The 27,403-nt window shown below is 40.2% G+C and overlaps 2 protein-coding genes across 4 annotated transcripts in view; one reads left to right on the forward strand and one right to left on the reverse strand.

The window, feature by feature from the left end:
• Nucleotides 1-7,163, forward strand: part of LOC128421595 (glycerol-3-phosphate dehydrogenase 1-like protein) — a 34,586-nt gene extending 27,423 nt beyond the window's left edge. For both annotated transcript variants that reach the window (XM_053404543.1, XM_053404553.1), the window contains 7 exons: nucleotides 652-829; nucleotides 1,970-2,110; nucleotides 3,244-3,382; nucleotides 4,011-4,123; nucleotides 5,293-5,526; nucleotides 6,217-6,323; nucleotides 6,983-7,163. In XM_053404543.1, the coding sequence (XP_053260518.1) occupies nucleotides 652-829; nucleotides 1,970-2,110; nucleotides 3,244-3,382; nucleotides 4,011-4,123; nucleotides 5,293-5,526; nucleotides 6,217-6,323; nucleotides 6,983-7,079 (1,009 nt within the window). In that variant the 3' untranslated portion in view covers nucleotides 7,080-7,163. The remainder of the gene's footprint in view (nucleotides 1-651; nucleotides 830-1,969; nucleotides 2,111-3,243; nucleotides 3,383-4,010; nucleotides 4,124-5,292; nucleotides 5,527-6,216; nucleotides 6,324-6,982) is intronic.
• Nucleotides 7,164-11,459: 4,296 nt separating this feature from the next.
• On the reverse strand, nucleotides 11,460-26,904 carry LMLN (leishmanolysin like peptidase). 2 transcript variants are annotated; one of them, XM_053404520.1, is made up of 17 exons: nucleotides 26,696-26,904; nucleotides 23,875-23,972; nucleotides 23,452-23,482; nucleotides 22,772-22,854; nucleotides 22,418-22,535; nucleotides 20,285-20,460; nucleotides 19,656-19,761; nucleotides 19,324-19,418; nucleotides 18,897-19,014; nucleotides 17,534-17,641; nucleotides 16,515-16,591; nucleotides 15,643-15,753; nucleotides 15,355-15,487; nucleotides 14,638-14,797; nucleotides 14,279-14,409; nucleotides 13,670-13,883; nucleotides 11,460-13,318 (listed from the first exon to the last, which is right to left on the reverse strand). In XM_053404520.1, the coding sequence occupies exons 1-17, from the start codon at nucleotides 26,852-26,854 to the stop codon at nucleotides 13,218-13,220; spliced, it is 2,019 nt and encodes a 672-aa protein (XP_053260495.1). In that variant the 5' UTR covers nucleotides 26,855-26,904; the 3' UTR covers nucleotides 11,460-13,217. The 2 variants fall into 2 exon arrangements, with proteins under 2 accessions (XP_053260495.1, XP_053260505.1); XM_053404530.1 differs by lacking the exon at nucleotides 26,696-26,904 and adding an exon at nucleotides 26,193-26,517.
• Nucleotides 26,905-27,403: the final 499 nt, after the last annotated feature.

Below are 27,403 nucleotides of genomic sequence, written 5' to 3' on the forward strand. Positions count from 1 at the left end.
ATCTGGGCCTGGAAATTGATTGGCAGCCAGTTGGGCCAGGATCAGTGTAATGCTCAGACCTTCTTGCCCCAAATTCTGCACTAGGTGGAGAAGCAGGTCTAGACTAACTGTGCACACAACTCTTTAAAGGGGAAACCATACTTCCTACTCAGTTAAAATCTTTAAGGTCTAAATATGACATAGGTCTAAATATAAGATCTAAATATGACATAAGTCTAAATATAAGGTCTAAATATGACATATGCCAATTTTCTTTGCTTAAAAAACCCCACATGGAATTTTGATGTGGGGTGTTGGTTTTGGAATCCGTCTGTCTCAAAAGACAATGGAGGGCACCTCCAGGGATGAAGTCAAACTGCTATGTTAGCAGCACCAAAGTGACCAAAGTGCACAAGCAGTGCATATGTACAGTACATATGTTGTATTCCGGTAGTACACACATTGGCAGCCATTTGTGAAATTTACTATAGGAGGTAAAGCTTTATAAAGTTTGCTAAATCCAAATTACTATGCGAATTTTACTTGTGTCCAAATTCTTGAGATATAGTGCTTGTGCAACCCTACGCTTCTGGTGAGTGGGGATGCAATTAACCCTGCCTTTAATTATTTGCCTTCTTTTCCTCCCCCTCCCCCACTTTTCTTTTTTTAAAGGGGAAGTGCCATTGCAAAAATCATAGGCAAAAATACCCAGAAATCCCTCAAATTTAACCCTACTGTAAATATGTGGGTATTTGAAGAGCAAATCGATGGGCGAAAACTAACAGAAATAATTAACCAAGACCATGAGAATGTGAAGTATCTCCCAGGGCATAAGCTACCTCCTAATGTGGTAAGTTCAATGTAACTCCTTAACTGTAGTTTCAGGTTTTAAAGGTAGTGTAGTTGGGCCATAATGGAATGCAATTCAATGTAACAAAGGCTGCTTCCACACTGGGAATTTAGTGTACAATAGCTGCATTTTGGGTCGCTCACTTTTTATGAGGCTCGTGCTTAATATTGTGAGCTAAACACCCTACTCCCATGCTTCTCCTTTTTGGCTTTCTTCCACCCCCACCCCATTCCTCAAGCTTAGAAAAATCTGCCCTTTCTTTAAAAAAAACATAGCAGAACAGCTGTGCAGCTTTCCCAGGAGCAGACTGAGAAGGGAATTGTACTCACAATATATCAGAAGGATAATGCAATTGATTAAAGAGCAGCATAGGTACACACAGACATTGATATGAGTTGTGCATTATCTAAACTAGAGAAGAAATCCTGGCACAGCTGTCAGAACAATGCAAGAACCTTGTGAGTTTTGCAATTGTTTAGGCTTAGATACATTATTTGTCTCCAAACCTACTCGGTATTCCAGAATACTCTGAGGAGCTGCAGACCATTGTGTCCCAAATTGTAGAATGTGCACAACAAAGACAGGTAACGAGGTTGATTCCCCCCCTCCAAGTGGCTGCCAAGCTTGAGGCTATAATCCTATACACACTTACTTGAAAGCAAGCCTCACGCCACTGGACTTATTTCTGAGCAAACATTGATAGAATTAGGTTGCTAAGAGAATTGAGCTAAGATACTTCAAGAAGTTTTTCAGATGCAAAGCTTAAATCTATGTTTACTTAAATATCTCTATAATATAAATTTAAAAGAGTGGTTTCTCCCTCTCCAAAAATTCATGGGCAGTTATGAAGTTGAACGTTGTGTTTTCATGTGAGTTAGTAGATCAATGTTATTTTACATGGACCTCAATTCAGGACAGCTGGCCATATTAAGGCTGCTGCAGGAAATACTTGTGTCGCATATAAGGATGTGCCTTCCTGCATGCACAACCCCAGGAAATACACATTGCATGCTCAAAATGTGTATATATGTGAATGTCATCTCAATCCACTCTTGCTGCTATGGGAAACGCTGCTAGATAGCTGCCCTTTGTTTGTTTTTCAATAATAGAATGTTTAAACTTTCTTCTTTTTTGTCTCAGATTGCTGTAGCAGACCCAGCAGAAACAGTAAATGGTGCAGACATTATAATATTTGTTATACCCCATCAGTTCATTCCTAAAATCTGTCAGCAGCTAGCTGGCCATGTAAAACAAGGAGCCATTGGAATTTCGCTGATCAAGGTAATTTGTGAACCTTTCCCAAGGAGTAGGAACGGTTAGGGAGAAAACGGAACAGTGAAATTTCCTAGGTCATGACTGCATATAGGGTGCAGCAGGGGCACCAACCTGAATAAAATATTGTGGGGGCCCAGGTAAGCCCTGCCCCACATAATCAATTACATTTGTCAGGAATGTGGCTCACCCGAGTGCAGAGGAAGAGTCAGACTCAGAAATTGAGCTAAGTGAGAGACCAACTGCAGATGAGAGCTAGCTGACAGAGCCGAGAAGGGGTAGCTCAACCACCCTTCCAGAAGAAGACACTGTTAGCTCTCAAGAAGCAGGAGAGTTAGGAGGCAGCCAAAGTGTTGCTAGGCAATCAGCAGATAAGCAGAGGACTGAGAGTGTGTCGAGTGGAAGTGGGGAAGAGGAAGGCTAGCCTCTCAGTCCCCATTATAGGAGACTGGATAAGGTCAGAGGACAATGGAAGGGAAAGAGGGGAAGGACGGGAATTTGGCATCCTTCCTGCTGTGAAAGGGGCAGAGGTTCAGACTGACCAACTATTGTCAATGTGAGCAGGTGAGAAGCCGTGCTCTAGATGTGTGGGGTTTTTTTTGTAAATAAATGTAACATAAAACTGCTGGAGTCTCATTACTTCTTATCGGGGCTTGCTTGCCTGCCTGAGATCATTACAACATGACACAGTGCACACACTATTTGAATGGGAATGCCCGTCAATTTTTTTGGGGGGGGGAGCCCCCTCAAATATTTTATTGGGAAGGCTGAAGCCCCCATTGTCCCTAGGAGTCGGTTATGGACACCCTGAGATGCAGAACAGAAGGCAAAAGTGCCATATTTGGAATGGACTAGTCGTTTCCCCACAATATATTATTTTATTTTCTAAAGCTTATGTTATTATATAAAAAGTTGGCTATGTAACACACATCAAACAATTTTAAGAGAAATGTAGTGTGTGGGTCATAACTAAGATATATATTAACCCGACAACGTGCTGTCTGTTCCCATTATCCTTTATTGTAAACAACTCCTGCACGGGCTCAATTTCATAGAGTACAACAGGATCAGATCTATGTTTCATCTACTGAAGTGCAAGGAAGGCTAGTCTTACTTTTGTTCACTGCCTTCCTGTTAAACAGGGCATAGACGAAGGCCCTAAAGGACTGAAACTCATATCGGACATCATTCGAGAGAAGCTGGGCATAGAAGTCAGTGTACTCATGGGAGCCAACATCGCAAATGAAGTGGCAGATGAAAAGTTCTGTGAAACCACCATTGGTAATTCTGTGTTCAAGACTAATGACTAAACCAGGGATCAGTTCAGTCCACTTACTCAGAATATAGATCCAGAATGTTTCCCCTGCTCCACTTTGTGGTGATCTGGAAGATATATCTGTGGATCTATAGCTGCTGTGATGAGACTTCCCCCCACCCACCCCCCAAAACCCTTGCCAACTTTTTTGTTTGTTGTTGCAGTGTTCTGCACAACCCTGTAAGAATGAAAGGTAGCAGCTGGTCAAAGGTCACCCAATGAGATTCATGGATGAGTGGGAATTTGAATTTGCGTCTCCCTAGTCCAACACTCTTATCCTCTACATCTCACTGACACTCACAGCTGACCTAGGTGGTTTTTATTATTATTGCCCGTCCTTTTGCAAATGGGAATGTTTGTAGCATTTGAATACAGGCATTCTTGTGTTTTCGATAACACAGCACTGAAAGCATATTTACAAATCATTATTGAGCATCTCTCCCTATAGAAAGCTTACTGGGTTTGGGTATATCTAATGGTGAGTCACAAGCATAGCTGAGATTAGAAGAGATGCTTCCATTTAAGTCCAAGTCATATGATATGCTGTTACTTGGCCATCATCTCAGTCCTAATTTACCATGCTTCTTTCCATAGGTTGCAAAAATCCTGAAAGTGGGAAGATCTATAAAGAGTTGTTGCAAACCCCAAATTTCAGAATTACTGTGGTAGATGACTGTGACACCGTGGAGCTCTGTGGAGCCTTAAAAGTGAGTAATTCCAAATCAAATATTGTGAGGCCAATTAAAGTTTTGGCAATCTGTGTGGTCAGCTAAGCTTTCAAAAAAAATTTCATATGTTTTCTCATTCATTTGTTCTTGGCTTTACAAATCTGTAAAATGGGAGAACTGCACTTACATCCCAGTTGCTATACTAATTAAAAATGGCCTTGATATAGGTTGGACAATAGCTGGTTGTTAAATCGCTGCTGCCAGTTAGGAAGCAAATATATGTGACATCACTTCAGAAAAAAAGTAATCCTTTGGACATACTATTCTCCAGTGAGTTTTATTGGCTTTGATGTAGGCAGCGGGAAAATATGTCCAATGACTTCTTTTTTAAAGCGAGATCCGTTAGTTTTATGTTGGGCACTTTTTAGATGACTTTCTAGGCAACGTCTGCACTGGAGTTTGTAGGACATATGATAAAATACTTTTTAGAGATTTGTTGAAGGTGGGACAACATACACCACTATGAGGAGTTGTGAAATACTTCTTTTCAGGTTTCTGATAGAGGAAGAAAAACCAGCGTCCACACAACACCATAGGCATTACTCTATAGTACATCCAAAGTTGTTTTCTTCTAGATCAGACTATTTGTAGATCAGCTCTGTCCTGTCTACTGCTGTCATTAGCAGAGGCCATTTAATTTCACCCTCTACCTGATGCTTTTGAGATGCAAGGGAATTTGGGATCTTCCGCCTAAAAACCATGTGCTACAGAGCTATGACCCCTCCCTCATATCACTATCTCACTTAAAAACATTCAGACAAGGATACACCTCATTAGCTGCTTTGATCCTATGGAAATGTCTCACCAGCTGCTTTGATCCTGTGGAGAAAAACAAGAAGTGTGGCTTGTCACTACCAAGACATATTTTAGCAGCATATTCTTCAACTGCAGCAGCACTTCTTATAGTGACCAGAATTGCAGACACCACTTGCTGAATATATCTGAATAGCCCACTGAACTGCATGCAGTTTTGCTCTTGGGGGCATTTAGGAACAATTGAATGGAGAAATGCAGCTGTTGGAATGCATTTGTGAATGGCACCTTTTGCTAAGCATTCATGCTTTCTGAAGTCATTAAACGTGATGCCTTTGTCTCATGTGATTTTTTTCTTCTCTCTCTTTTTCTCCCCCTGTCCTAACTGGATTTAGAATATCGTTGCAGTAGGGGCTGGTTTTTGTGATGGGTTGGGCCAAGGTGACAATACCAAGGCAGCTGTGATTCGTCTGGGCCTAATGGAAATGATTGCCTTTGCTAAGCTCTTTTGCAAAGGCCCCGTAGTAATAAATACATTTCTGGAAAGTTGTGGTGTTGCTGATCTGATTACCACATGCTACGGGGGACGCAACAGGAAGGTGGCTGAAGCTTTTGCACGTGGTGGAAAAGTAAGTGTTTCCCCCCAAGATTAATTGCTCTAATGGGGGGCAGGGGGCATATCTAATTAGTATATTGCAGCATGCGTTTGTTTGTGGATGAGACCAGTGGTAGTGACCAAGGCCCCTTGCTAATAACTGACATTGTGTGATGTTAACCTTTCTAAATTGGGCATAATGTGCAGAAAGTAGATAGAAAGAAGCTTTTCTCTCTCCTCCTTTCATAATATAACCAGGCACCATCCAGTAAAAAAGAATGGTGGGAGATTCAGAACAAAGAAAGGGACATAGTTATTCACACCATGTAACTGTGGTATCCATTCCCAGAAAATGTGATGGTCTTCAACTTAGATGGCTTTAAAAGATTAGACAAATCAGTGGTGGGTATCTGTCACTACTCAACATGATAGCTGTGTCGGCTTTCTAGTGTTACACAGAGTTTAGCTGGAAATAATACCAAATGAGAAATGCTTGTCCTAATTTAAAAACATATACGTTTTTAGTATGTATAAGTAAATCTTGGGTATTGCTTAGATTGGAAATAATAATTTTGTGCAGACTCCATTCTTTGCAAAAGAGAACAAAGGGAGTTCCAGCTTCAGCACTTTCACATTTATTACTTAGTTTTAAATGGAGTTTAGTGATGCAGTTTCCTTTAAACCAAATACAAATGATTTAACACTCTTTAAAAATAATTTCCAGACAATTGAACAGCTAGAAAAAGAAATGTTGAACGGGCAAAAGCTACAAGGGCCTCAAACATCTGCTGAAGTCTACAAAATCCTGAAGCAGAAGAAAATGGTTGACAAGTATGTAGCTTGACTTTCTAGTAAATATCCTGTCTGAGAAGTCAGAGTATTCTCTGCACTTTGCTGGCTCCTTTGGCCATGGAAAAACTCTTGGGTGTCTCTGTTGTGAGGCATCACTAGGGTTGGGGGATAAGTTTGTATTTAAAGGCGAACTTACATAATTCATGCTTTCTGAGGAGGTATGGGAACCAAAACGCAGTCATCATTCAAACATCACACTTCTCTGAATTTTGCATGTAGTTCTATGGCCAAGCAATGTTTACAAAATGCATATAGTAGGATAAAGTGAAAATAACATACAAAATGCATTAAATTATGGAAAACTGATTTGTAAATAACGTGTATAATGAGAAATCAGCTTTAAAATGCTGGTGAATTTTCATGAGGCTTCTTATTAAAAAAATTGCAAATTGACGTGGAAATGTTGAGAACTTGACTTGAGACACAGAGAAACAGAAACGGATATTCTCCCATTCATACTTGCTACAGTGCTTTAAATTAATATATTTCGATAGTATTCTGTCCTGTATCTTATGATAAAGTTTACATCATGCATCAGCCGTGTACTGAAAAGCCAGCTAAAAATGACCTTGCTGGTAAAAAATTAAATTGGTTGTATTTTGCATGAAAATTTACTTTAGCAATTGCATTTCTCCCAGGTTTCCATTATTTGTGAACGTCTACCTGATCTGCTATGAAGGGAAGTCTATCAAAGAGTTCATCACTTGTTTGCAAAGTCATCCAGAACACATGTAAGATAGTGCTGTGACTTGCCAGTTAAGTATCTCTGCACGAGGATACTGTCAGTTTGACCATGCTGAATAAAAGCAAGCAAAACGATATCACCTGTACTACGTGTTCATTGTCATAGGCTATACAGAAAAACAGTGTAACTATTTCCACAGAAAGTGAAGTCTGCTAGATACTACATCTCAGTATAAACTTCAGAAGCCAGGGAAGTGGAGGATATTACATAGGGCTCGTAAGTTGAAAATGAGGGTGTAATCTCAAAGTCACTCATGAGAATTCGGACATGGAACAGAAGAGTGTGTTCTTGTTCAGGTGCGCTTGTTGAGCCTTTTGTTAAAGACCTCCAGTGAAAGAGTGAAGAACCTCCTGAGGCAGTGTCTTTAATTTCTGAAGCTTTCTTTCCCCTGAGTGACACATGTTTCAACTTGGATCTACTGAAGCCAAAAAAGTCTGGCTCGGTAGTGGAAATCAACTTGTGAAATTGAGTGGGGTAGAACTTGGCAGGGAGGTCACTGTCAAGTCAAAATGCTCTAGGTATCGTATGATGTTTTGCCAGTCTCCGCCTCCCTTCAATGTCTCCACGTCTTGTCCCAGGCTTTCCTGCCCACTGCCTGCCTTGTTCTTTGTTGGCCTCCTTGGGATTCCTGTCTTTCCCCCGATTCCAGCAGGGATGGGGGAGATCTGCCCCACCAGTTCCACTTCCTCTGCCCTATTCTTCAAATCCTACTTCACCTCTGCCCACCCTCATCTTAGATTTCTCTTTCTCAGTCCACTGCTGACTCTCAGCTCTTCTTTCAGCTGTGTACCTATTGGTAGCTTCCCCACAAAACTATGCTATCAGTAACAAACTGCTTTCCCTCACAGTCCTGAGGGAAAATGTAAGCTCATGGAGGAAAATGCAGTTATGTGGAGCTTAAACACACATGGAAGCTAGGTCAAATTCCCATGAGGCAATTTAATACCTTTTGTTTACAATTTCATTTATGAATGAAATAATTCCCATGAGGTATCCCAAAGTGTTAGCAAAACAAAGTAGAACAGTACTGAAAAGTTTAAAATAATGGCATGCTTATCTCTCAACTGAATAATTCAGTTTTTTCGGAGCAGCTGCAGTGTATTCAACATTTCTCGCTACAGAACTCAATTTCTTTCTAGAAAGTGTGTAAACAAAAAGGACCAAAGATATATTTTTTTAAGACAAGGTTCTTTAATTTGACACTAATGCTCAAAGTGCTTATGCTAAAAGAATCTTCCACATATTTTAAAAATAATAAAATCAATTGCACATATAAACACCATACATAATCCAGCCTGAAGTCCACTTATGACAAGAAGTGGAAAAGAATAGTTCTGCATAAATAGTATGTTGTATCAATCGGCAAAGTACAATTTACATGTAAAAATCTATGTTGACATTTTGTACTACGGAGTGACAGACTGCACATATATACGGACTCTAACTGTATTACTGTTCTCAGTCATGATCCTGGTTCTCAAGAGATGTGCATCCGCAGACAGTTCTCTACTGCTCATCCACAGCTTATACTGGATTTTAAACTACCCAGCTATAAACTGTATAACATTCATAGAAACTAATTCAGATAAGCATAGTGTCTGCTTTGGCCCACATATGCAGAGATAGGTAAGATCCGCCCCCCCAAACAATCTATACCTTATTCAAGCCACATAAAATAAAATAATAAGATAAAATGTAAGTATGCTCTCATAAAACCCTGCCACGAGATCAAGTTGGGAACCTGAAATAGAAAACAGCTCACTGGCATGGAGAAACTTGTCTAGATAAAATTAATATTTCAAGTAGGTTTATTTTGAGCATATCTGTACAACAACTGGGGCCTAACACAATGAAATTATTTAAAATGAGCAGCTTTATGTAGGAGATTGCTTTAACATTCATTTCCTTCCTCATAACCAAGATATGCAGCATTCTATAGTATCAAGTAAAACATAGGTCATAGTTCCTTATGACATTTCATCAGAAAACATATTTCCCTGTTTAGAATGACTGGTAGGCTAGTGAATGCCAACATGGTGAGGAGTCTTGCTAGGCTAAATACAGTAATGCACCTATTGTTTGTGTGCTTGCCAAGAAGAAGAATGGTGGCAGTGTTATTTTGTACAGTCGTACCTTGGAAGTAGAATGGAATCCATTTCGGAAGTTCGTTCAACTTCCAAAGCACGGCTTCTGATTGGCTGCAGGAAGCTCCTGCAGGGAAACGGAAACTGCAGAAGCCCCGTCAGACCTTCAGATTCTAAAGAACGTTCGCAAACAGGAACACTCACTTCCGGGGTTGTGGCGTTCGGGAGCCAAGGTACGACTGTATTTAGAAACATTGTGGGTATTTAACTGGACAGGACACAACAGGTTTCTTTGTGAGCCACCCTGTAATCTTCGGAGGAAGGGTGGTATACAAATTTAATTAATGATAGTAATAGTTGAAATGTAAATACAGTTTAACTCAACTGCATCTACTGATTTCTGTCCTGAGTCAGGGATGTGCTCTTATATTCTGTATTTTGAAGTAGTCTATGGCTTCCTACTGCTACTTTTGCTCTCTTTAAAAAACAAACAAACACCACCCTGACCCATTTTTGATGAAACACTCAATCGCATTCTAATAAACTTGAAATCTCAATGCATCCCCAAAGAACAAAACGTACCTGAAACAGAGAGGCAGTTTTATGAAATTATTTGTTCCAGTGTGGGAAACATTATTCTACTGCAGAATCTAATCTAATTTGTCTAATATGAGGCGAGAAGCAGTTAATACATTTTATGAATGCCTCAAGCATAGCATCAACTCCCAATGATCCTCTCATGATGAGCTACCCTCTTGCATCTTGGAGTTGCTAACATGACACACATGCACATACACGTGTACATTGTACCATGGGAAATTATTTGGAGAGGGAAAGATTATCCTTTTACCTCCCAGGCATGATGCTCCCTTTCAAAAAATGCCACTCCAATAGAAGGCTTTTCTTTCTGCAGACTGCAATTGCAAAGGAAGCTTAATGCCATTTTGGCTTGCAGGCGATATATAAATACATAGCTCTTGTTTCTCCAGCTGCTCTCTTCAGGAAGGTTGGCTGCTTGTTCTCCCTGCCACAATGCTTGGGTGAGGCAGGGCAGCAAACATGCTTTTTGCCAAGCCTAATTTCAGGAGGAAGGGCGAGTGTGCTGCCCACAACAGCTTCTCTGGTTGGCAAATGTGCCCAAGGACTTGTGACCCCTGCTCAGAAAAATGTCCAGAAGCAGTTGAGATATCTACAATGGTAACAGCAGTGGTAGCAGACCTTGCTTCCTGCACATGAGATTGTTCTGTAACAGTAAAATATGTTTTAGATGTGTTTACCTTTGCTAATCAACCAGAATTTGTCTAACTCATAGAGGAGAATAGACTACTTATATTTTAACTGAGGAGCATTTCTTTAAACACAGTAATCAATACCAGTCACATCGGTTAGGGCTGTGGAGTATAAATTGCTACCATGTTCTCAGATATAACTAGAATCTCATATTAAAACTGTATTTTGCTTTCACAAGATGCATAAAAGCAACTAATAGCTGCATGCAAAGGAGCTGGAAGGTAACACAGCCAAATGCTCTCTTAAGTTCTGGGCTAACATATTTACAAACTTGCAACTTTTACGGGGACCTTTAGATATTTCTCCATTTCATTACATTCTCAGATGGACAAATGCCTAGCAGAAGAAAAACCGTTTCTCAAACAGGACAATGTTCTATTTTTATGACCCAAATTCATTAACATTGGTAAAAATGCCTATACACAAAGTTAGCCAAAAAGTTGATACAGTGCAATTGTTTTGCTTCAAGACAAACAATGAGAAAAATGTTCAAGTATATAAAAGCACCCTTACAAGATGCTATTTAAGTTCTATTATTATTGCACAGATAAGAATTAGTCTTTACTCCATGTTCCATGGAGCCATTTCCTATTAGTTGAGCTATAGATCTATTTAGAGAATTCTCATTCATATTCAAATTGGACATATTTAAAGCATTTCTTAACCCTAATATTTTATTGCTATTTCCATGCCTTCCCTCCCCCGCCCCCCGCTTATTTAAGGCTAATGTCGTGTGTAATATAAATAGTATATTTATAGTAGTATACAGATATTCACATCATTGGAGGAAATCCCCTCTCAAATGCTTCAGTCAGCTTTCTCATGCTTCAGATAGGAAGCAGTTTACTGACTAGCTGTATTCACACCAACCCTCTTTGTAAAAATAAGGTTTATTTTAAGAAAAGAAATCTAGCAGGCACTATTAGAGCAGGGGTGGCCAACCTTTAGCTGTATTTGGACCCTTGACCATCCAAGTTATGGTCCAACAATCTGGTTAGCCACTCCCCATGTACTTTCTTCAAAGAGACTGCATTTCTTGTTAATGGAAGAGATCCCCTGATTCCACTCAAGTTTCCGATCTCACTATGCTGATCAGCCAGCTACCACTGCACACTTTTTGAGAGGACTGGAAGATTTAGGTAAACATTTGCTTCTCCTAGTGCAGCACTGCTTTCAATGGATCAGAATGCTCAGCCAGGACCAGGTGTGAACCCCTCCAGTCCCAAGGCAAAACCAATTTGTGCCAGTTGCAAGAAAGGAAAGTTATCAGAACTATGATCCCTGAGGGTTTTTCAGTCTCACGGGAACAGATTCTTCATCTACAAGTTGCTCACTGACTGACTTTTAGCAATTTCCTGGTGGCACAAGCAGCATACTTTTTTTAAAAAAGAAAGCTTAAAAGTCTTCATGTACCCAACATAATTGAGCTCAGCAATTCTTTCACCCAAAAACCAGAATAGGGCCCCTGATAATAGAAACCCACATTTTGGCCCCAAAGGTGTCAGTATGGAATCTGTAAGTATCACAGTTTGGTGGTGTGTTTTTTTTAAGCCCCCTCAAACTTAATTATGAATTCAGTGATTTCACTCTTCCTCTGGCCTACTCACCTAAGTGTGTGGAAAACCCCCCCTAAGGACTGGCTGTATACCAGTATTTGAAGAAGGCCAATGCAGTGAAATGAACATTCATGAATGAGGGCTACTCCTTTCCTCAAATTACCTTGTAAGAAACTGAACATGAGTAACCTAACCCAAAACAAGTTTACTTAAGAATGTTCAATCCTAAACATGCTTGCTAGGATGCAAATCTTCCTAGCAAGTATGCTTAGGACTGAAGGCTTAAGTCCATCGAAATTACAGCATAATACTTTAGTTTAGTGGTTGGTCTTCAACAAGTTAAGGGGAGATTAAATATTTTCATTATTTAGAATATCAAAAGTGCATGATGTGCAGCTATTGAAAAGTTCCTCCATATTCTGAGCAGCAGATACTTAAGAGAATACAGTGGTACCTCAGGTTACATACGCTTCAAGTTACAGACTCCGCTAACCTAGAAATAGTGCTTCAGGTTAAGAACTTTGCTTCAGGATGAGAACAGAAATCGTGCTCCGGCGGCGCGGCAGCAGCAGGAGGCCCCATTAGCTAAAGTGTTGCTTCAAGTTAAGAACAGTTTCAGGTTAAGAACGGACCTCTGGAATGAATTAAGTACTTAACCTGAGGTACCACTGTATCTTCAAATCACCAGAGTGTACAAAGCAAATAACAGTTCTGGAAGCATCCTAAAGCTGTACCGAAAGGCTAACTCTTTGGATACATCTGCAAGAATCCATAAAGCCACACTAGGCTCAAGTTATTAGCAATGATGGCGACTTATTTTCATGGCTTTTAAATTAAAGGAAACTCTGAGGTATATCTCTAAGGATGACAAAAATTCTGCTACCAGTTTCAGAGAATTCTGCCTATCAAGAGTGCTCCAGACCAGTGGCAACATAACACTACTGGCGATTTTGTTCCCCACAATTTGTTACCAATGTAAAAACAAAACTTTAATACTGGCACTTATTGAGATGACGCTGTAAACTTCGCCTCTCTCGGGATGGAGGCTGTTTCTCCAGCACCTTCTGCCTGTGATCAGCCGGCCTTCTTGCCACAAGGCAGGTGGAGATGTGTTTGCTCTTCCGAATAGCTGCCTTTGAGAAGAACTCAAATGGAGTGTACTCTAGACGTAGTCTATGTGGTAACCTGGGAGCCCAGTTTAACTCCATGCACAAAGAAGAAATCCAGCCAGTAGTGGAAGCAAGTTCGCCATCAATAGCCATAGGGTTACTACCAGGCTAGGGGAACAGGAACACAAATCTAAAATAAATTTTAAAATGGTATTAGCATAGTTTAAGTACTTCTGCAGATGCTGTTCAAAATAGTCCTTGACAAACAGGAATAGAGGCAGATGCTCTTTGAGAGGTCTAAACTTTCATTCATCATTTTTCCAAACTAAAGAAGAGAAGGAGGGGGAAAGAGTTTTCCAAAGCCTAATTGAATTGTCTGTTTTGGTCCTGCTCTCCTCCTCTAAAACCACTGTAGTGTAAAAAAGTGAACTAGTTCTCCTGTTTGCTAGGAATATAATTCTGAAAATGCTACAAAGAACATCACAGCAAAACAAAGCAAGAACTCTCTATTTCACTTAATGACTTTTGAAGGGTTGCTTACCAATAGATGTGAGTCTTGTTAAATTAGCAACTGGAGGAGGATCCTGCTCAGGTGGGCAGAAATCACAGAAGTCTGAACACGCTGGGCAAATTAGGTTCCCAATATGTACCCATCCATTCATCTGAATATTCACTGTTAGGATTTGACCTGAGCGACTGCACAAATATGACTCATCCTTGACCCAAACAGTCAGCCCACGGGGAGAACAAGAAACCTAAGAAATAAAGTTGGACTAGCTAGATTATTGCAAGCATTTATTTAATTTTTAAACCAAGTCTTTTAAGAGACATGTTGCTTGTAGTCGAGCTGTCAAAAGGAAAAGCTAGAACAATTTGTGTGTACCTTCACTTGTTTGCATGCAGATTTGGAAGATGACAGATTGTTGGTTAGGCCGTGTAAGAGGGTATCTGCTCACTTTAGAGACTTATACTGTTGGCATACAACTAATGGGCATGAGGTAGGGAGATATTTTGACTTCCACAGACTATCTGGTCTAATACAATTAGATACAAATATAGAAACATGTAATGACTAGTTAAGAGCAATAATGATTTCTAAACAACGCAACTTTACAAAATGCAACCTTAAACTAAGAGCTCCTGGAGTTACCTGGTAACAGCCACTGCCCCAGTCAGGGTAACTGAGTTTCTTTCTGCATTGTTCCATAACAAAAGCTGACTTCTGAATGAGACACACAGAATTTGGTCCATATTTCTCTGCGCCATAGTTTTTGAAAGGATCTAAAAAACCAGGAAAGCACTGTTAACACATACTGTGGACTGCTAACCAGCTTCAGACTGTGATTTCAGATCCTAGTTTCTGAGCCTGAAACAAACCTGGGTAGACTCAGATACTGACGCAACATGACAACCAAGGGTTAAGCTAAAGAAGCTATGGGTTTCCTTTACATTGGAACTCAAAATTTCTGAAAGATATTAAAGGAAAAACTAAACACAAAACCAACTGACCTGGTTGATTTTCGAGTATTCTACAGTCTGAACTTCGCTGAAATTCACCACTTAAGTGCCAGCTAAATTCCTGACTGAATGGACAGAAGTCTGCAATTTCAACAGACCCACCATAATAAGGCAAATCTTCTGATGGTACCCCATAAAGACGGTCAAAATACTGCAAAAGATACAGTGACAGAGGCAACTATGAAGGTAGAAGAAGCACAGTCATATCATCATCATCACCATCACCATCACCTGGTAGTAATAGCAAACTTTTACAACAACGGCAGAAACCCCCATTCTATACATTGTATTCATGTTAAAGAGAACCAAAGCACAAAGCTATAGTTGCTACTGCCATTAATAATTTTTATTTTAGGACCAACAGTATTGCTAGGTACTGCATATACAAGTCTGTTAAGCACGACAAATGCATTCTCTTTTGACTGTGTGTTGTCTGAACCCTAAACTATGGTTAATCTTAACTATGGTGAGTGGAAACAAGCCAGCTGCTTAAACTATGATTTAAAGTTGACTTGTTTCAACAAACTACAGTTTGTAAGTGATCCGACAACAAATCAAGCTGAATCTAAAATGGAAGCAAAAGCTTCCAAATTCTTCCTTGTGGTTGCACTGGAAGAGAAGGAGGAAGCGCCCAGCCCCTCTGCTTGTTCTCATGTCTGAATGAGACTGGTGGTTCACAGAACTCACATAGAGTCACACCCTTTATACCTGATATTCCTGAGGAAGCTGTTGTGGGAATTTCTGTAAATTGCACACTGCCACTGCTCTTTGGTCCTGTCTACAGGTTAGCTGCAATGGATTAGTCCGCAGAGTGTCACAATATGGATCCACCAATTCTTTCCTGTGAATAAAGTTGAAAACCTCAATAAGGGAACTATTAAAAAAATTTTATACAACACTTAACAAAAAAACCAGTACTAACCAGACAAACATCAATAGGCTATTGCAATGCCAGTGGCATCACATACCATGCAATCTAAAGAAATGTATTCTTACCTTCTCCTCTTGTGATCAATCCAAAACTTACAGCTTTTCATCACAAAGTCACAGCCTTTATCTCTGCCCCAATCAAGCTTTTCTGCCATGTTGTAATTGGCTTTATACCAGCTGTAAACATATGTTGAAATAGAAATTAGATTATTGTACTTCTGAACAGTCAGCAAAAAGTTATTTCAAAGCTCTTGCATGTGTTAATCAAGCTACCCGATATGAACCATTTTCTCATGCAGGTAGGCACACGTATTGTCGTCTCCAAGATTGCTGCTCCTCTTTTGGCTTAAGAAGCAAAGCCCAAAAATGGAATTGCTCTTCTCCTTCAGTGAAGGAATAAACATTGAAAGGGGGAAAAGATTTCAACAGCCAGCACTAATGCCACTCTAAGGTAATTTAAATCTGACTAGTTATTGCCAGCCTTTTCCATCCCCCATTATCCACTTACAACTGGAGGGAAATGCTTGAGAATTATGATTAGTTCAGGAGTATCCTTAATTTGACTCTACAACTTCACATTGCACTAGCAGATAAATGCAAAATGAACGGAGAAATTTTGATTTCAATTTCATGTTAGAATTTAAGTTATCCAACTCAAGGTACAGGCTTTTCACGTGCATTAAAAATAGCTGACTGGCAGATGCAAATCCAGAACGGAAAGATTAATCTTAAGACAAAACCTTACATGAAACTCCAATATTTACAAGAACAAGGAGCGGCAATAATATCGACAAAATGATTTGCATAGAAATGTTGCATTGTTTCCAAAGCCTAAAATTCAAACACCTCCAACTACATAAGTTTCTTAACTATATATTTAAGATCTGTCCAAACAAGGCATATTTATGAGAAAACCAAAACCAACTATACATCCTTACCCAGTGTCTTCCATTAATGCCAAAGTGATGCGGGAGAAGACCCTGTTCTGAGTGTGTGATCCAGTCATAGCTTCATTCTGAAAAGTAACCACCCAAAAAAACCCGTAAGCTTCATGACAGAACAGGAACTCATTCCTCGTTTTGGGGTGAGGGAGAAGAAAGAATGTGTGGGCATAAACTTATTACATAGGCCCATTAATTGTTTCTAACATTTCCTTGGTTATTTCATTTATGATCCCTCCCCATGGAACGGTCTGAAGTGATTTACATGTATGTGCTATCCCTGGGCCAATTCAGATCAAGTCTGGGATAGTCTTCATCTCCACTTAGGAGGCTTGATGGTAGAGGATTCAATAGGTGTTTAAAGCCAGTGAAGACAGCACCTCCCAGGTTTAGAAAGGTGTGGTTTCCAAAGGGTAGGCACTGCCATGCCACACTAGATGTCTAATTCCCACACTGTATGGGATAGGCTCCCTGATGAGCTGATATCTGCAGGAGGCCTCTCACCACTGTATAAGCTGACTACAGAAGTGTATAAGCTGACTACAGAATGAAGAGTTGCATGTAGTCAAACACTAGGGGACTGCCCTAAATTGCTCCTATGGTACTGCTCATTTAAAACAAATAGTAAGAAATGCCAGAGTGGAAAGGTAAAGACAAATGAAGACAAAGGTAATAATTACAATATATATTCTTTATATATTCAATATATATTTTTTATAACACATGGTATTCTTTCACAAAGCAAGCTGTGCTGCTCCTCTTTTAAAAACTGCTTTATATCATCCCATTTTATCTAGATTGCAGTGACTGTCCAATTAACAAGTTCTAAGGGAAAGATTAAATAAAAATTTGAGGATGGGGGAAGGAATCTTTCCAGTGATAAATCCTACTTTTAAACTTTCATCAATCTGTCGTCCTGGAGACAAAGTATCCGATACCACAAAAACCTGCATTTCAGTTTATGATCACATCGCAAAAAAACCAATAGCTACTGTATTATAATTAGCTGTACTGACCTCCAACAATCTCTTTTCCCAATGATTGAGCTCTGTACCCATGCCACCTTGATTTTCAAGTTCCATCCCCTCTAGAAATTGACATCCAAAGTGTTTTCGGGCCTCCTCCTTCAAAAAGATGCACCAGAAGACCGCTGTCAAAATAATTAGCAATACTCTTCCCTGAGAATCAAAACTAACTCCCTCCCCTCATATTTTAAGTTCCCAGGAGGGGCTTCCTTCATCTTGCACAGATTTCCAATGAAAAGGGTCCCCCAATTCTTCTTCCTATATGTGTTGAAATGTAAGGCTGCTATCACAATGTGGTTCACATGACTGGCAATAGGCAGCCATGCTGGACAGCAGAACAAGCAGTGTGGGTGGCAGGTGCCCCAGGCAAGATGTTTGGGAAGAGAGGCACTTCATAGAGTGATTTGCCCAGCAGCTCCCTGAAGTGCTTCCCCTGTTAAATACAGCTGCAGCAAGTGTTAACGGAGGGAGGAGGCACTTCAGAGAGTGGTTTTGGGCAAAAAAAGCCCCTCCTTTAAAGCTTGGGGTGAGTGGAAGGGCGAGGTGTAAAGGGAGGAGGGGTTACATATACATGGAGAAGGGAGGATTGTCAAAGGGGTTGGTGGGCAGGTGAGGTTAGTGAATGGAGCGAGCCGGAGATGGAAGCTGCTAGTAAGAAATACTATTTAAAGTTCATGAAGCTGAGAATAATAATAATAATAAAGTTTAAAAATTAATTCACCTATATGAAAAACATAACACGTTCTGATCTCATAAAACCCATAATTTAAAGTCTTCAGAATGATTCGGTTATTTGAATCACTTGGAGGATAAAAAGCATATCTAACAGGTAGCTATGCAAGCCACAATGCGAACAGGCTTTTGCCCAACTTCCTTCCGCTTTAGTAGGCTGAAGGAATACAAGCAGCAACCCAGTCTGCTGAAGTTTTGTGTCTGTGCTGTGGCTTCATGCCACTCAGGTTCTATGGCGGCATGATGGCAGCTTCCATGCACAGCTTGAGATCTTTCCTTTAGGTCTCTCATTTCTTTGAACTGATATCTTTGGCACACCTGCAATATCCGGAACCAACCCCACTCCCATGTCTGTGGGTGGCCTTGTTCTGGTGCTCTAGTAGTTGGAAAAGGGCCAGTCACTTTACTATTACAATGATTGATCATTTTTCTAATGAGAATTATTCCTTTTGACATGCATTATTTTACCAGTAAGCAGCTTGCCAGGGATACTGGGAGTAAGCTATTCCTATAATTCTCAAAGTGTTAGATAAACTTCCTAAAGAAGGCAAGGCAAATTGTGTAGATGTCCTTATCTGAGGAAGTAAGATTTATTCTGATAAAAAGTGAAAATGATACTTACAACTACTTTAGGAGTTATCAGAAGGAATACATTGTGAAGCAGTTTCTTATTGCCCCGTACATCCCATAACCGCACAGCGCTATTTACTACTTTATTGCTCCATTGATATACACCAAGGCTGTAAGGAAGGCAGACTGAATTAACTTGACTGGCAAGCAGGATCAATTCTAAATATGATCAACAGGCTGATATCAGCAAATGTTAAATGCATTTCAAAAAAATAATAATATTAAACATGATAACTGTGAAGCTCATGACAGCTGGCTACGAAAGAGGACATGGAAGAAAAATCAGCCAAGGAAACAAACCAACTGAGTCACAAGGTATTAAAATGTTGACAAAATAATTATTTCGCAACTATGTCACATCACTTCCTTCAACAAAACTACATAGATTCATAAAGTCCAACATAGATTTCAATATATACCTTTCATTAAAGGGTGGCAATCCATTTTGAGATGGGGCAGTCAAAGGATTTCCATCATCATCACGATAAAATGCAAACAGCCCAGCAGAAAAACCCTTTAAGGCAATGCAAAGTCATTTATATTATTTATCATCAACATAAGAAAGCATGTTTTGCCTAGAAGTTAACAAACCTCAAAACAACAAAAAAGTTGTCTGAAAGTAAAATAAACATACAGTGTAGGCTAAGTTCACATCTATGTCTTTTAGAAGAGAAACAAATAATTTTTTGCATGGTGCAACACAAAGATGTTGCTAGTATTTTAAATGAATGCAACAAATAACATATCTTACCAGTGCATGAATGATTTCATGTTTCACAGTAGACAGCATGCCAGCAAATTCTTGTGCTTGGGTTGAAATCATATTCGGACAAAGATTAGCATACCCTGCAATTGGTCTGGGAAATAATGAAAAATATATTTCTATAGAATAAAAACTTCACCGTCTTAGGAACATACTAAGCTTAATAAATGAATACAAACAATGTGCACTCAACAACATCCAAAAATCTAAATTTAGAATGCTAAAGCGCGTAAGCAATTGTAGTTTCACCATTTACACAACGGGCAGCAGAGTGAAACATGCTTTCACTCAACCCCCATCTGACCACAAATTAAATAGATTTTGATAATGGTATTGCTAGTAAAATCTCTTAACAAAGAGAAGCAAACAACAGAGATGAAGAGTGCAACATCTACTTTAGTAGGCGATTCTTCTAATTTCATGATTCAGGCTACAAACACAGGCATCTACTGCTCAAAAAAGGAAATTAGAACAGACAATTCTAGTTCCATTAAGAATTAGTCATTAATTTGAGCAGCACAGTTCATCTAGTAAACTGGTCAGTTAAAGCCACCTTTGGGAGACATTACACCAGTACACTTATAAATGAAAGTTAATTTGGAGGGGGGAAATGTTACCTGTCCATATCAGCTTCTAGTTGACAGTATGCTGCATATGCAATAATATTTTCTTGGCCACACCTTTCAGTAGTCAGAGCACTAACATATAACACGAAGTCAGCATCTCGAACCCCTTCTTGGTCTCTTACACCAACAGGTCCACAATCCAGCATTTCATTACACGCCCTACATTGCTAAGACAAATTTAGAGGAAATTAGTTTCAAACAGACATAATTTAACAACTGTCTTCAGTCTAACAGAAGAAATTTGGTAACCAACTGCTCAGAGTTGAGGCGCTGAAATCAATGGCCATGACTAATTTATAGAATCATAGAATTGTACATTTTGAAGGGACCACAAGAGTCATCTAATCCAACCCCTTGAAAGGCAGGATTATTTTGCCCAACAGGGGGCTCAAACCCACAACCCTGAGATTAAGAATCTCATGCTCTACCAACTGAGCTAGCCAGCCATTTAATAGGCCTGCTCTGAGCATGACTTAGATACAACCCATCCTCCTTTCTATTTTTCTTTATCTGACGGAAGAAAGATATTAAGACGATGATTTGCCACACTTATATTGATTTTGTAATACTGCTCACAGCCAATATCCAAAGGGTATAGTTGCACCTGATTATTTTTTTAAATAGCTTTTGAAAGCTATACCCTCCCGGAATCCACAAATGCTTTTTAAGAGCCCAAAGTTCAGAAAATGGCAAGGTGTGTTAGGACCAAATGATACTGAAATAGAGAATGACATTAATGAATGCATAATCATTTCTTCCAGCTTTTCTTTTGGAAAGCTCTCATGCCTACTACACTGTCTTCCAATCCAGAGAAATCCTTCAGATTGTGAAAGTGAGGTGTGGTGTGTGTGTGTGTGTAGTACATAGCTGTCAACGTTTCCCTTTTTAAAAGGGAAATTCCCTTATTCCGAATAGGATTCCTTGCAAGAAAAGGGAAAACTTGACAGCTATGGTGTAGCATCTGAAGATGCTGTAGTACATTATATTGTGACATCTTATTATCATTGCCCATATGTAGATTGTACAAAGCACATTGTCTGCTATGGTCTACATGCACTGTGGTTAGCCTTAATATCTGCTGCCAGAGAATTTACACTGGGCGAGATATATGATCACTCTTGATCTGTTCAAGGTTTTTAAAATGCAGCTTTCATCCGGTTTATCCAGCTGTTTTGTTAACTCAAGGAAAACTAAGGAAGTAAACACTGAAAAGTGTAATACAGGGACTGCCCAAAACTTATTTTATTTAATGAAATTGAAAAAACCATTCAAGTCCATTTAAAAACAAGACATTAAAACTGCAAACAATTTTAAAAAGTAGCCAAGGTCCAGCAACATAATATACTTTTGAGTGTTACAACCCCACAATTTCTCTGCACTCAAGCTGAAAATTCAATCCTCTCACCAATCTGTTGAACTCAGCTCCTAGTCCTCTCATCCCTGTTGATTCCCAACATTATTTGCTCTTCTTAACTTCACTTTGCTTGATGCCACTGATTGATTTGCCTTGATACCACAGTTAAGTACCAAAGGAAATGGAATCTTCTCATTGTGATACTATAACGGGATTTAAGATTATACCCTTGCAAGTGACAACTGGCACAGTTGACTCACAACTTCTGTTCAGAAATTTGCCACTTATAAGAGCTGCTATGCTTTTTCCGGCCAGGGATGTTAACTGTGGATACATAGTGCAACCATTCTCATAAGACCTGTGCTGAGAATTAAGATATTTTTATTTGTCCAGGAATTTGGATCATGAAGTGTTATTTGTGCTACAGAGCTTTATTGCTGCTGTCCATTACATTTTCATTTGTTGGGTTTAGGAGTGGTTTTATTATGATTATAGTATTATATAATTGTTGTTGTAAGCTGCCCTGTGCTCCATTTTGGACAAAGGCTAGGGTGTAGATCAATCAGATCAAATCAAATAAAAGCAAACCTTGCTCAAAGGAACATGTCCCAGTTGTTCCTTTAAAGTCCTGCCCTTACCTGCCCCTCAGGTATGATATCAGGTGCAGGGCAGGTAGGCATGGCTTATTGAAAATGAAGGATGCCTGGAAGGCCATCTTCGAACCATGAACTGGAAGTTCTCCACACCTGGGCCGCCGAGGACTGAATTACCTGAAGGTGTTCCTCAGGAACTGTGACTGGACCACACTTTGTATATTCTGCACATGCTTTTCGGCAGTATCGGTGAGGGTCATCTTTCTTCCTTAAATATTCATTTGTTACACACTGTCTTAAAACAAATCAGAATTACAGATTTAGTTATCAATGAAATGGATGCATAGAATAAACCCACATAACAGAGAAGCTAATGTAACCAAGTTAATTTACTTATCAGAATGGAATTACTCTTAGTGGAGTTTTTTGGGTGGGTGGGTGGGAACAATTCTGATCTACAGGCAGAATATAATCTTAAATACAGATTTATGTTGACACTTACTATTAAACAACCCTAATCCATGTACATACCTGCTTAATAGAATGGTACCAGTAGGTTTCCGTACTTGAAATGTCTTCTCTAAATAGGAAATAGCTTGCGGGAAAAGCTTATTCTAAATGTGCAGAAAAGAAAAGTCTCTTTACACCAAAAAAAGAGAGAGATGAAACTAGATTCTAAAGAATGAAGTCCCAAGTCTCACTTACTAAGTATATTTTCACAGCTTTGAACTGAATGAGATAAGCATAAAAAGATGCTGATTTCATTGTATTATCAGACAATACTCATGTATCCTGAACTTTAACAAAATCTGCAGCAAGGTGACACAAATTAAGATTTGTAGCATACTTCAGAACTTGGTTCACACACAAACTCTGGCTAGTGTTAAAACCACATTTATCATTTCTGTAGTTCTTAATGCTGCTTTTGGTTAAAGTTGCCAAGGTAAGGGAGAATGGAAATTGCACCAGATAGGGAGGAGGAGGCTCAGTTTGCTCCTGATCACATAACCACGGTTAGGAGAACACACAATGTTAGGTCTGCACAAATTTCAAAAGCAGTTTCAGATATGGAGCAGGAAAGCTGTTTAGAAAAGTTAGAATACCACTTACAGTCATGGATCATGCAGACCAGTGGATTGGCGCAATTAAATTAGAACTCCATTCAGCAATAGGCATAACTGACATACATGCAAGAAGAAAGAGTCACATACCTTTATAAGGTGCTTTTTTTCAGGTGGCAATCTATGAAGAAAGAAAACAATAAGGGGAGGGAATTGTTTCTTTTCTATTTGTATGAAATATTATCATCAAACAAACCCTTTCCACCTATAAAACCAGTTACTCCAGACTCAGTCCTGCAACACAAATCTGTCCCCCTTAGCTACGTATTCCCTATTGCCTTGCCTACTTGTTTGGTGAGGAAAGTAGAAGGGGGACAGGTCTTCCTAGCTATCAGCTAATTCTCCAGTACAGGTAAGATGTCCTCAGGTTGGACATGAGCTCTCCCTAGTGCTTGAATGCAGGAACTAAAAACTGAAGGCATCTCCACATGCGGGGAGAAATACCTCTCAGGTAGGACCAACAGCCCCTTCCCACTCAGAATAAGAATTTTAGAAGGCTGCCATTATACTTACTCCTCAATACTTTTGTCATATACTGTCTTAATTCTTAGTTGTTCATCCACATTTCTCTTTATAACACGATTTTCTTTAAGATAAACTTTATAGATAACCTAAATAAAGAATAAATAGATTTGACTCAACAAAAAATATATGAAACAGATGCATCTATCAGATTTTTTTACTAGTTTCCTTTGCACACACACCCTTTACTATAAAGTTCCAGGGTTATAACAATAAAAAACAGTAATAGAAATGACACGGCTATTTATTTTGCTTGATGCTGAGAAAGCATTTCACAAAATATATTGCTGGGTTCTTTTTGTTGCTTTGGAAAAGTTTGGGTTCCCGCAAGAGCTTTATGAAATAGATTATTTCATTTGATTAAGAGAGAGGAACAAGTCAAAGCTGCCCTCTTTTTTTGATATTCAGTTTGTGTCTAGAACTGGTGATTTGTGCAATTAGGCAGAAAAGACAAATTCATGGCTTTGTACGTGGACAAGTAGAATTTAAAAATGGCTACATATACAGTTTTTTTTAATTAGGTCTACATAATCTATATAAGAATTAATAAAAATTATTAATTTTGGAGAAATTTCTGGCTAGTTTTTAATCAGTCAGAATCCAAAATAATGCCAGTAGGCACTATAAATCTATGTAGTTTATGTGCTAATTGGCAATTTTGTTCATGCCACGGTTGTAACATATTAAAGCTCAACTGCTGCCTATGAAGGGGAGGATGTGGCTTGCTCCCCTCCCCACTTTGGGGTGTGTGTATGCGTCCTTGGGGTGGTGTGTTGCTTGTCACTGTTGAATATTGCTGTGCCCCTGTAGCCATTTTTCCTTGGCATATGCGGCTGCCAGCTGCAAGTGTGGGGTTGTAATCACTGTTTGGGAGTGCCTGTGTGTGCCTGTGTGTTTGTTTACAGTTTCATGCTGGGGCATGCTTCTGGTGCATATGTGTTGATGACTGGTCATGAACAAGTAGAGCCGGTTGTGTATGCCTGGTGGAAGGTGGCAGGTTTGGCTGGTGCTGGCAGGGTTATTATAGATGCCGTGGGTGTCTGTGTCACCTGGCATGTAGGCCACAGCCTCTCTGGTGGGGGGACGGGGACAGTTGGATGAAGAAGTTTTTACATCCCCAGCAGATCACTGGTGGCCACAACACATGGCAGAGTCTGGAAGTTGTTTCGGATTATTATTATTTTTACAAACTTTACTGAAAACTTTTAGAACTATTACCAAACAACCTGTTGTCTTCCAGGACAAATGCATGTACAGATGTTAAGTCATGTATGGAGCCATCTACATGGCATCAAAGCAGACTTTAAACATATTTTCCTTTACAGATTAAGCTCACATCCACAGGCTATACGTCTATCTAAAACAGAGCTTTCCAAACTTTTCATGATGGTGACACACTTTTTAGACATGCGCCATTTCGTGAAACAGGAATTCAGTTTTGAATCATTTCGTGAAACAGTAATACAGTTTTACTAGCAAACCAGAGGTTAAACTAACCCCTTTCCAGCCCCAAGAGGAGCATGGGGAGTGTACCTACACTGCAGCCGACACACTAACGTGTGGTGACACACAGGCTGCTGTGATTGAGACGGAAAAGAGATTCCCGTACAGTACTGTTAATAAACAATATAAATTCAGTCCATATGGAGTCAAATCCTTTTTTTTTTGTTATTCCTCTTATCACCCTCCAATGATGAGCTGAGCATTACATAAGTGCTATATTCCACACATATTGCGTCCAAGTTTCTATGGTGGGAGGGAGTCCCCCCCCCCATTGGAAGCAACTATTTGTCTTGTTGCTAGGAGTCTTACAGCTTAAACTTCTCTGTTAGGCCATAATCCTATGTACGCTTAATTAGGAGCCAAGTCCGACTGAATACACTAAAATAAAATCACATAAACAGGATAAGATTTTCTATTAAATCAATTACCACTGAAAATATCAAGCATTTTTACAAACCAAGTTTTCTGTTAGAGAAAAGTAATGACCATGGGATCTTAATGGGTGGGTAATAACAAAATAAATAATACGATTATTTCCATTTTTAACTTGTGCTATGGGGTGGTTTTTTATGGGGGTTTTTTTTAAGTGCATCATTAGTTTAGCCGTCAAGAGAATCCTGTGTGCCATAAATGGTGCACTACTACTGAGAAGAATTAAAGAACAGAGCATAGCGGCTTCCTTCAGAAAGAAAACTAAGCCTAGCTTTTAATCTCAGTACTTTGTCAATTGGATCACCTTGGCTTTCTACAATAAAGCAGCAGAATAGGCTGAGTCTCTCAAAACAACGGGAAAACGACGTACCTACCCCACGAGGTAAATGCCAAAACTGTAGAGCCATTTCCCTGCCTTTAGTCTAACAATGACAAAAAAATATCGGAGCGGCACAGCTTAATGCTATTTTCCCATAGCGTTTCGCGGTCCTCCTTAGGAAAAAAATAAGTTGCTGGGATGCGTGGAAGAGACAACCGGCACCAACCAACAGGTTACCGCTTTGCTGCAAACCGCGACACGCATCGGCATTCCCAAACGAAGGATCCCAAGGAAGTGGAGGAGCGGAGAGTTTTAAATCAGATTTCCGAAACCGGTCCCCACCATCCTCACTTGCATTCAAAGCAGGAACTTTTACGAGCACAAATGCGAAAAACAGGCAAAACAGGCGGCCGACAACGCTGCAAACGCGGCAACCGGCGGAAAGATGCGCGGAAGCCGAAGGAGAGTCCTAACCATCATTGGCATCCGCAGGTCGAGGCGGAGACCCCGTGTCGCCCTCTTAGCCCCCCCCCCCCCGCTTCCAAAGACCCGCCTCACCTCCCTGGCGCTGGGGATGCGGTGGTGACACACGGGAGCAGAAGCGGCAGAAGCTGGGCCGCAGCCAAGCAGAAGCAGCACCGCGAGGGCGGCGGGGAAAGCGGAGAGCGGCCGGGGAGAATCTTGCAGAGCCCGCCGCCTCTTCGCTCCGGCCGCCATCTTGACAGCGGCCTTCGCTACCGCCGCCTCTCCACGGGCAAGGTCGGTTCCCCCTTCCCCACGAGCCAGTAAGAGAGCGCGGAGCTGAGAGGAGCGCGGTCCTATTGGTCGCACCTCTTTACAGGGCGGGGCGACGGCATCAAGAGAGGAAAGAAGAAAGGGCGGGGGGGGGGAGTCCGTGACGTGACGCCCAGTACTGCAAGCCTAGCCAATTAAGAAGAAGGAGGGGGGAAAACCCTGCCGCCGCAGCCTGATTGGATGTCACTCCAAAGGGTAGGACGTAAACTGGCTGGGAGGTGGAATGAGGCATAAATATTCGCAGGGGTTTGGAGAAATTAGGTGAAAGCAGAGCTAGAGGTGTGAGGCGCATCTGGGGCGCCCCGTGGTTTCTGGAACGGGGAATTCGAATTTGACGAGGCTACAAAGTAGTTAGTGCCTCATCTCTCAAATTCTGAGAGGAAGTGGGGGGGGAGGAGAGTAAAACTCATTCGTCATCCTGAACGTCAATTACAGGGTTGCTTTTATATATTTTTTTAACTTCAAAAATAG

This window comes from Podarcis raffonei, chromosome 1 (assembly GCF_027172205.1).
Source record: "Podarcis raffonei isolate rPodRaf1 chromosome 1, rPodRaf1.pri, whole genome shotgun sequence".
NCBI classification, from domain to species: Eukaryota; Metazoa; Chordata; class Lepidosauria; order Squamata; family Lacertidae; genus Podarcis; species Podarcis raffonei.